The 11535-nt window shown below is 37.9% G+C and overlaps 1 protein-coding gene across 1 annotated transcript in view; it reads left to right on the forward strand.

Moving 5' to 3' along the window:
• The first annotated feature begins 5619 nt into the window (after window positions 1-5619).
• The window catches only part of LOC135225322 (uncharacterized), a 16885-nt gene continuing 10969 nt past the window's right edge, over window positions 5620-11535 (forward strand). The window contains 1 exon segment of the mRNA XM_064264654.1: window positions 5620-5871. Coding sequence (XP_064120724.1) covers window positions 5620-5871 — 252 coding nt within the window.

The raw sequence follows: 11535 nt of genomic DNA on the forward strand, positions 1-11535 counted from the left end.
ACACACATATACACACACATACACACACATTCACACACACACACACACATATATATATATATATATATATATATATATATATATATATATATATATATATATATATTATATATATATATATATAAATATATATATATATATATATATATATATATATATATATATATAGCCAAAAGGAATTAGAGGAAGACATCTCAGGCATTTGCATGTTTTATTGCTAACATTTCAGGGCCTAGCCTCATTATCAAAGCTGTAAAAATATATACAACTACATTACACCATCATAAAAGAATCGGACATAAAAATAATATGCTAAAAACAAATACAAAATAATTACTTTAAAATTCCAGGAGAATGGTATTACCATCAAAGTGGAAAGAAGTAATTCGAGTGATTACAAGGAGAAACATTAAAACCCCAGGGTAAATTTATGCTAAGAAAAGAGGGGTGGAGGCAATTTGGTTGTTTAACCTGGGAACTAACTGCTTTATACAAAGTAACTCAAGGATTGCCAGCTGCTGAGGTGAATGAGCCCTCGACAAAATTTTAAATTGATTGTATTCAATATTAATTTTGCATTTTTAGCATGCTGTCGTATACTGGAAAACTCTGGATTCGACAGCTGGACCCCAGTGCTAACACCTCTTTGTCAATCAATTGGGACTTACAGTAACCTACGAGAGGTACCGACACATTTCCCCTGACTACATCATGGGCATGAAAATAAATACACCGCATTCGATGTCATCAGAGGGTTTAATCTATCCTTATACTTCAGGGGAAAAATGTTGGTGCCTCTCGTAGGTTACCGAAAGTCCGCATCGATTGTCACAGGTGTTAGCTATCGTACTGAGGTCCAGCTGTCGAATCCAGAGTTTTCCAGTATACGACAGCATGCTAAAAAATGCAAAATAGATCTTGAATACGATCACTTTTAAAATTTTGTCGAGGGCTCGTTCGCCTCAGCATTTGGCAATCCTCGAGTTACTTTGTATAAAGCAGGTAGTTCCCAGGTTAAGCAACCAAACTGCCTCCAACCCTCTTTTTTCGTATTATTTCTTTGCACTTGGGTGGTAATACCTTTCTCCTGCCATTTTAAACTGAATGTTTTATGTTTGTTTTTAGCATATCATGTTAAGTTCCGAGTCTTCTATTAAGTTTTAATGTATTTGTATATATTTTTATAGCTTTGATAATGAGGCTAGGCCTTGAAACGTTAGCAATAAACTATGCATATGCCTGAGATGTCTTCCTCTAATTCCATTCCTTATGGCTTTATTTTGGCTGTTGATTCTCACCGTCTATCCTCTGTATATATATATATATATATATATATATATATATATATATATATATATATATATATATATATAATATATATATATATATATATATATATATATACTATAATATATATGTGATATACACATATATATATATATATTAAATTAAAGGGAAAGAGAGAGAGAGAGAGAGAGAGAGAGAGAGAGAGAGAGAGAGAGTTAATACATAGAAATGAGAAACAGAATTACACCACTACTGAAAAGACAGGATATGAATTTATCCACAACAAAGGAAACTTAAACGAGCGAGGGAGGGATGACACTAATCTTCAGTAACGTTGTTTAATGGTACGCGACTCGGAACGATGGTCATATTAACATCATTTAGGCTCATTTATAACCGATTACCCGGTGTTTGGGGTGTATATTTTGCGCCATGGCTCGTCTGATGACACTAATTTACGATGCGACGCCTAATTAATACTCCTATTCGTCATGTGAAGGTTGTCAAGGGGGTGAGGCGAAGTCGGCTTACAAGAGAAGGAGAAGTTAAGCAAAGACTGAAAAACATCAGTGATGGTGTCCTCCATCCCACCTGAAGGGAAATCCGACTATTCACAAAATGTGTGATGAGCTGAAGGATGCCTCTGAGGTCGGAGTTGAGGAGTAGCCTCTCACTCACCCCATAGGAGGTATCATTTCACGTGACACTCAGATGCCTCATTAATGAGATGTAAATGTCAGTCGGCGTGGGGTGATTCACATCAGCGTGTTACGTGGGAGGCCAGCCATTAGAGGTTTGTGCGTTTAAGGAAAAAATGGGCAATATAATTTTTTAGCCCTGTCAAGGTTTGTCTGACAGCCATAATTTAACGTAATTAGGTTGTGAGTCCACGTGAATGATCTTTTTCTAGTCTAGATTGAGATGTATACTTGTAAGGTAACGGAAAGGTGACTTATTTAACCTCAAGATATTTGGAATTTCGCTGTGTGCCAAAAACAAACTTTTGCGAAAAATATTAACATACAGATACGAATTTGCTAAGTATTTGCCATTAACGTGGTTGCAGATAAGAGAGATTATTAAAGACTATCCTTGCTTAGTGGAGATTGCTTTAGCCCTTTGAATAATTGACCAAAAGATTTGGTAATTTTTATTTTAATGTTGATTATGCACTAAAATACATGATAATTGATGTACTAGGTTCTTAAATTTATAGAAGGATCTTTTTATTTAAAGCAGAATATTTTCGAGTGGCAAACTAAAGAGAATCAATGGTAGAGTACAGAGGTGAATTATCCATAGAATAAAGGATGTACTGTTCGAGTGAAAATAGATATGCCATAGAGACTGGGCACTCCCAGAGTAAAATAAAAGGACATGTGTATAGAAAAGAAAAAGAACGAAACCTGAAATACCCCTTGACATGAACTCAAGTATTTCATTAGAGCAGTCTTCTTGTATTCGCGTTTTCTTGAAGTTTTCATTTTATTTGTTTAAGGGGATTAAGGGGATATTTTTACATTTTTTTCTACCTTTGCAACTCTCGGTTTGAATGAGAAAGGAGAAACTAATATAGGTGAAAGGTAACATCCAAAAGTTCCTTTTTACCATGGTAAACCTTAGGACTATTTAATTACGTATGGAACATTTTTTTGGTTAATTTTTCTGTTCCAGTGTCACTTTATTTACTGAATTATATTCACTTTAGGTAAGGCACGGTTCAATTAGAGTTAAATCTCACATTTTGATTTGCCCTTTCCATCCTTTTTTTCTGATCTGGGCTACAGAAGGGCATAAGGTACTCCACCTCGTAAACCTCTAAATAAATAAATAATAATAATAATAATAATAATAATAATAATATTTTGGTAGAAGACCCTCTTTTAGGCAAATACTGTTAAAAAGAATGGCAGAATTAAGCGAGTTGATTTATATATTGTTTTTTCTATTTTCCTTACAATTCGCTTCTCAGGCTCAGCGATGTTTCTGAGTAACTGACCAATATTCATATTGGGAATTTTCAAAAATCATAAATGCTGAAGGTAATCTTTTATTGGAACAGGATATCAGGTCCAGGTCAAGCAGGGGTCGTCGTCAGTGCTGGTATTATTCCATAGGCGTAGTTCAGTTCGGGGCCGGGTTCGTCGTCGGTTTAAGGGCTGGTATAGCTGGTATATCTGGTATTACGTAACGTTTCGACCTTCTCGCAGGTCATCCTCGGACGAGTCGTTTGAAGAGACTGTAGCAAGAAAGTCTGTGGGGCGGTATTTATAGCGGCTCGGACCTAGAGTTGCATTCTCATTGGTCGGGCCGGTCTTGGACGAAGTCGTGGATCTCGCCTCGAAGGTCTCGGGGATTCTCTCGTGCGAGCGCCACAGTAGTGTGCCTGGGAATGAACGACAGGAATTCCGTCCGTAGCAGGAATCCTGTCATCCCGTGGGGGCTCCTGATTATCTGGTATTGTCGGGGGGTCGTTCACTGCTCTCCGGGCGGCGGTGGGAAGGAGAAACGTTTCTTGGGTGATGTTAAGATTTGGTTTCTCCTTGCCTATATGGAGGGCTTCTAAGAGGCGCAGACGTCGGGGATCCGTTGTCTGGTCTATTATTTCGATATTAGGAATAATATCATTTCTCTTTATCCGTTTGTTATGAGCAGTCCTGGCGTGGTTGAAGATGGCTCCTTCTTGGGCGTGGCAGGAGATTCGTTTGGAGAAACGCATGGAGGTCATACCGACGTATTTGCCGAGGCATCCTCGGACGGGGCATGTGTAACGGTAGACCACACTCGTCTTCTTCAAGGGATCCTGCAGGGGCGCCGAAGGGTTGTTTCTCATCACCAGGCTGCTCGTCTTCTTCGTTTTATAATAGATAATTAACCTGATATTTTTGTCTGGGTCGGCGGGGCTGACGTTTTTGTCGAGGATGTACGTGCGCTACATTGATGACACCTTCGTCTGCGCCGACTCCCAGGATGAGATAGAGCAGCTGCGACGTGCATTCCACGACCACAGCTGCCTCACGTTCACGATTGAACATTGCAAAGACCGCCGCCTCCCCTTCCTTGACGTTCTTGTCGAAGACGAGCAGCCTGGTGATGAGAAACAACCCTTCGGCGCCCCTGCAGGATCCCTTGAAGAAGACGAGTGTGGTCTACCGTTACACATGCCCCGTCCGAGGATGCCTCGGCAAATACGTCGGTATGACCTCCATGCGTTTCTCCAAACGAATCTCCTGCCACGCCCAAGAAGGAGCCATCTTCAACCACGCCAAGACTGCTCATAACAAACGGATAAAGAGAAATGATATTATTCCTAATATCGAAATAATAGACCAGACAACGGATCCCCGACGTCTGCGCCTCTTAGAAGCCCTCCATATAGGCAAGGAGAAACCTAATCTTAACATCACCCAAGAAACGTTTCTCCTTCCCACCGCCGCCCGAAGAGCAGTGAACGACCCCCCGACAATACCAGATAATCAGGAGCCCCCACGGGATGACAGGATTCCTGCTACGGACGGAATTCCTGTCGTTCATCCCCAGGCACACTACTGTGGCGCTCGCACGAGAGAATCCCCGAGACCTTCGAGGCGAGATCCACGACTTCGTCCAAGACCGGCCCGACCAATGAGAATGCAACTCTAGGTCCGAGCCGCTATAAATACCGCCCCACAGACTTTCTTGCTACAGTCTCTTCAAACGACTCGTCCGAGGATGACCTGCGAGAAGGTCGAAACGTTACGTAATACCAGATATACCAGCTATACCAGCCCTTAAACCGAAGACGAACCCGGCCCCGAACTGAACTACGCCTACGGAATAATACCAGCACTGACGACGACCCCTGCTTGACCTGGACCTGATATCCTGTTCCAATAAAAGATTACCTTCAGCATTTATGATTTTTGAAAATTCCCAATATGAATATTGGTCAGTTACTCAGAAACATCGCTGAGCCTGAGAAGCGAATTGTAAGGAAAATAATAATAATAAAATAATAATAATAATAATAATAATAATAATAATAATAATAATAATGTGGAAGTTACTAACCGGTATCATTAGTGAAAGGCTATACAACTACCTAGATGATACAAACACCATTCTCCATCAACAGAAAGACTGCAGAAGGAAGTGTAATGGTGCAAAAGATCGGCACCTGATAAACAAAATGGTAATGAAGAATAATTAGAGGAGGAAAGCCAGCCTAAGGATGGCATGGATTGACTACAAGAAGGCTTTCGACATGATACCGCACACATGGCCAATAGAATGCCTAAAAATATATGGGGCACAGGAAAACACCATCAGCTTCCTAAAAAATACAATGCGAAAATGGATTACAGTACTTACAAACTCTGGGATAAGACTAGCAGAAGTTACACCAGAAGAAGGGTCTTTCAGGGGGCCTCACTTTCCCCACTACTCTCCGTAGTAGCCATGATTCCCATGACAAAAGTACAGCAGAAGATGAATGCTGGGTACCAACTCAAGAAAGGAGGCAACAGAATTAACTGTCTGATGTTCGTGGATGACATCAAGCTGTATGGTAAGAACATGAAGGAAATAGATACCCTAATCCAGACTGTAAGGATTGTATATGGGGACATCAGGGTGGAGTTTGGGATAGAAAAATGTGCCTTGGTAAAATTTACCAGACGGGAATAGCATCAAACACATAGATGAGACCGGATACAAATACCTCGGAACAACAGGAGAGGATAAAACACCAAGAGATGAAGGACACGTTCAGAAAAGAATATATTCAGGGACTTGAGGCGATACTCAAGTCAAAACTCAATGCAGGAAACATGATGAAAGCAATAGACACATGGGCAGTACCAGTAATCAGATACAGCGCAGGAGTAGTGGAGTGGACAATGCAGCATAGACCAGAAAACTAGGAAACACATGACAATATACAAAGCACTACACCCAAGAACCGATACAGACAGGCTATACGTGGCACGAAAGGAAGGAGGGAGAGGGCTACTAACCATAGAGGACTGTGTTAACATCGAGAGCAGAATGCTAGGGCACTATCTGAAAACCAGTGAAGACGAGTGGCTAAGAAGTGCATGGGAAGAACTGATAAAAGTAGACGAAAACCCAGAAATATACAGAGACAGGAGAATGAAAAACAGAACGGAGGAATGGCGCAACAAACCAACGCACGTACAGTACATGAGAGACTAAAGAACTGACCAGCGATTAAACATGGCAGTAGCTACAGAGGGGAGAACTCTAGAAGGAAACAGAGGGAATGCTAACAGTGCAAAAGCTCAAGCCCTAAGATTCAGATCTGTCCAAAGAACAGTAGAGGGAAATAACATCTTAGTGACCCATATACAGGCAGCATAATATGAAAAACGAGACCATAAACCACATAGCAAACGAATGTTTGGCACTTGCACAGAACCATTACAAAGAGAAGGCATGGTTCAGTAGCAAAAACCCTCCACTGGAGCCTGTGCAAGAAACTTTAGCTAGCTTGCAGCAATAAGTGGTACGATCATCAACCTGAGGGAGTGATAGAAAACGATCAGGCAAAGATCCTTTAGGACAATGGTATTAGAATAGATAAGATGATACGTACCAATAGACCAGATGTGACGTTGATTGACAAAATCAGGAGGAAAGTGCCACTCCTTGATGGCACAATAACAAGGGACACCAGAGAAGATGAGAAAGAAAGAAAAAAAATTGATAATTACCAAGACATGAAAATAGAAATAAGGATATGTGATATGCCAGAGGAAATTGCACCCATAACCATAGGAACACGAGGCACGATCCCAAGATCCTTGAAAAGGAACCTGGGAAAACTAGATGCTGAAGTAGCTTCAGGACTCATGCAGAAGAGCGTGCTACTAGAAACAGTGCACACAGTGAGAAAAGTGTTGGACTACTAAGGAGACAGTTATATATAAAAAAAATAAATAAAAAATAATAGTAATAATAACAACGAAATAATTGAGTGTTCTGAATTTTAGATGTCAGAAAGAATCTTTTTTGAAGTACAATTCATAAGAAAACCTTTGCAGAAATAATGAACTTGTAGCAGCCAGCCCCTTCGAAAATAGTGAGTATAAATAAATCCTTTCGGAGATGCAGTCCTTTTAGATATACGGCCTTGCAGAAAGGCCATAAATAAGGAAGTCCCTCCAGAGATGCAGTCCATGGCAACTTCCATCCGGAAATATACTGTATAGAGAATCCTTTCAGAAAGACAAACCATGCATGGTTTTCAAAAAAAAAAAAAAAAAAAAAAAAAAAAAAAAAAAAAAACAAAAAAAAAAAAAAAAAACAAAAAAAAAAAAAAAAAGGGCTTTGCGAAGTTCTTTTACAGACACAGGAATTAGAAAGTCTTTACATAGATACAGCTCTTAAAAAGTTCTTCCTGTAAAGCAATACCCGGAAAAGTTTCTTTTTTTTTTAATTATGCACTGACTAAGAGTTAATTTTAGAAATTACAATCAATAAAAATTTATCTCGGAAAAACAGTTCGTGATGTTCTATTATAGATCCTGTTATTATGAAGTCGTTTGAGAAATGCAAGTCCTTTTATATTGTCTCATCTTACAGTATTATGTTTTAATACTTCACGCCTAGTAGCACTTTTAAAAGAATTATCATTATTTATTCTCGTGTAATGTGATATATACTATACTGTGACCCCCCAGCAAAGTTCAGGGGTCGTTATATAGGACTAATATTCCTTGTGGGTCATTATTTTTATGATAGTTACAATCTTTTGTTTATGTTTATACGGTCATCCCCAACGGGCTCGTACTAAACATGCCGAAATTTTATGTAGGGCTGAATTTTTCTTTAAGAAGTTGTAAATTCAAATTATTACATAGAAAACGTCGAATATTATGATTTTGGTTACCGTCGGAAGGCTACAGTTACTTTTGTATTGTATATGCGTTTGTTCTAATTGTTGTTCCAATGTGACCATTTTTTGCTTGTTTTTGTTGTATCTTTAGTAAGAAAAAATCCCTGAGAAGATGAGAATCAGTTAGGTTAAGAGGTGCTTTAAATGACCAAAATTTGTATTACAGATCTGACATTTCTCATATTGATTATGGAACTCTAACTTCTAGTTCAGTGCACAAAGAGCAGTGAAGTTGTTCAGAAAAAGCTCCTAAATGGTTACTTATAAAATGTGAAATTAATTCCCCCAATAAATTGCATCCTACTATGAGATTCAGGGCCTCTGTAACACGGTTTTTTTGCAATAACTTTTTATCAATGCATTTCATAAATATAATGCTTATTCAGAATACACATTATATCTACACATAAATTTTGACTGTATTCTGCATTACGTAGGTTGAATAAATTTGATACTTACAATGTAAAAGTGACTTTTTTTGAAGACAGGCCAACTTACTCAGAGAAAAGGTTTCGAACGCACTCGTTAGGTAACTTATGACAGCATTTCTTCCCTCTTTCTCGATGGATGATTGGCTATACGTAACAAAGGCTATACCTCTGGCAACAATGATAAACAAATTTAAATACAAGCAAAGCAGCACACCTTTATGAACTCTGAACCTCTCCACTGATAATTGTCATAATGAACAAACCAACAAAATATGTTAATAAATACAAAAACACTTCGATTATTAGTCTAACTCCCAAAATAAGTTTGCTAAGAAATTACAGTCTGCTTTATAGGTCACAATCAGATTGACAAGATGTAAGGAATAGAGGGTAATTTTCAAAAACATAGTAGACAAGCTTGATTTGATAACTGCTATATCCAATGTCATGCAATTTTTGTTTATTGGCTATCTACCTATTTACTGAAAAAAAAAAAAAATAGCCGGTACCGTATTTTGGCTTTAAACCTTCACCAATAATTATCGTCAGAATGATAACTTCATGAGGCTCCACCCACTTTGGCCTCGTTATAATTCAGGATAACGCTGAAGGCTATCATGGGCATTGTTGGATTAGAAAATTTAACTTCTGGCTATAAAAACTCCTTTCTCGAGTAGTTGTGAGAAGTGCTAAATGACCCTCAAGGATCCCAGCAGTTGGCCTAAACGTTTATTTCATGTATATTACTGTTACACTGTTGCGGCACTACTGCTACAGTAATATTACTACGATAGCACAGATACCCCACCCACATCTATGTATCGTTCCGCCATTCATAAAGTCTTTGGGTTTCAGAGCCGATGGAACAAGGTGAATGGGTTTCTGTCTAGTGGATGGGCAGCGCAACATTTCGTCAAAAGGTGTTTACTTACGTAATGAATGTTTTTCGACTCTTGGCTCGTAATCATTGGCCATGGCGTCGGCTGGATAATTTTTACTCTATAAAAATTAAAACTATCGGGTTTAGGTTATTGATAATGCTGAAAAAATTTGTGTGTGGTTGTAAAATATACATATGTCAACTTTCAGCTACATCCGATGCTTTGACAAGGAGCAAAGTCCAAAAAACCGTGTTACAGAGGCCCTGAATCTCATAGTAGTTAGTATTTTCCCAGTGAAATACGTCATGTATTACGTGATGAAGAACATAAGAAATATCATATTATTAATTGGTGAATCATATGAAGGATAATTCATTGCGCTGTTACAGAATTAATTTTATTAGAAGACCTTTTTGTTGAATACTTTTAGAGGAAATGCACCACACTATTCACTGAGCAAATGCCGCACGGAAGGTTGGTGTATTGTACGTAAGGCCTCATAGGTTATGACAGTGATCGTCGGTCTCTTGTTTGTAAGTTTTTCATAAGTTACATTTGAAAAGAGAACGTTCACATTCTCTTCCTCCCGAAAGCAACCAGATTTGCTGAACAAAAAGCAGCACGAGTATGCAGTCAATGTGCCTCGCTGTCGAACTTCTCAGTTCCAGAGGTCTTTTATACCTCACACCGTTGGACTGTGGCTGTGAACAGCCTCCTGAAGGTTGCTGTGCATTGGAACCCAAGGAGTTCAAGCGCAGGCGCAGTACATGACTGCTCTAAAATAATTCACCTTGTATTTTAATAATTTATTATTTTCTTCTCCAGTCATATATTAATTTATAAATTTATATATTTTTTCTTTTCCAATAACTGATCTCTTCTTTGTATATCTCCTGTTATTTTCTATAACCTCTGTGAAATGAATACCTTATTCTTTGTGAGCTAGACTTTCATGTCAGTGGCTCCTGTGAGCTTGATTCAAACGAACAAGGGTTTATTTTCTGAATAATGATAGTAATTCCAGCAATATGGCATAGCCTCCATTTTAATTGTATAGGTAAATGTTGCAATAAGAGATACATACACACACACTCTCTCTCTATATATATATATATATATATATATATATATATATCTATATATATATATATATATATATATATATATATATATATATATATAAGAGAGAGAGAGTGTGTGTGTATGTACTCTCTTATTGCAACATTTACCTATACAATTAAAATGAGGCTATGCCATATTGCTGGAATTACTATAAGTATTCAGAAAAAATTATATATATATGTGTAATATATATATATATATATATTATATATGATATATTATATATATATATATATAATATATAATATATATCTTCATATGCGAGGCATAAGCGCCTACACCACGTAACAGCCATGCTTAACATCTGTCCCGAATACTCACAGATAGATTTGTATGTACATGCATACGTATATATGTATATATCCTTGTACACACACACACTATATATCTATATATATATATATATATAGATATAATATATATATATATCTCCTTCAACCCATGATATCTTACGTCTCAAAATACTTCCCGGGAATTTTCTTATCATTTGTAGTTTTTATTTATATTGATTTGCTCTTTACATTCAAGGCCACAAGTTGAAGCCATATCAGCAGTGAACTGTGGCTAAAGTTCGTAGATTGGCGGTGTTATAGGTTTTTTTAAAGTATTTTTTTCAAGTGTTCTCCTGGTCGTTTGAGTGTCGATGTTATTTCGAGGCTTATTGTTATGATAAAAAAAATTATTGTTCATATATGTTTGCAACTGGTTTTGTTATGGCTTACAATGACGAGGAAAATGTAAAGCAAGGCCACCGTACCTGGTACGACCTAGTTGTTACTGGTGCACTCATTTTGTTTTTGTATGCATGGGTGTGCAAAAGTTGCACGGTGGTCTTTATCATATTCATCATGTGAAGATGTTCTCGTTTATCAATATATATTCTGATGCGTCATGCAATCGCTCGATGGTACCACGGCAT

This window comes from Macrobrachium nipponense, chromosome 13 (genome assembly GCF_015104395.2).
Source record: "Macrobrachium nipponense isolate FS-2020 chromosome 13, ASM1510439v2, whole genome shotgun sequence".
NCBI classification, from domain to species: Eukaryota; Metazoa; Arthropoda; class Malacostraca; order Decapoda; family Palaemonidae; genus Macrobrachium; species Macrobrachium nipponense.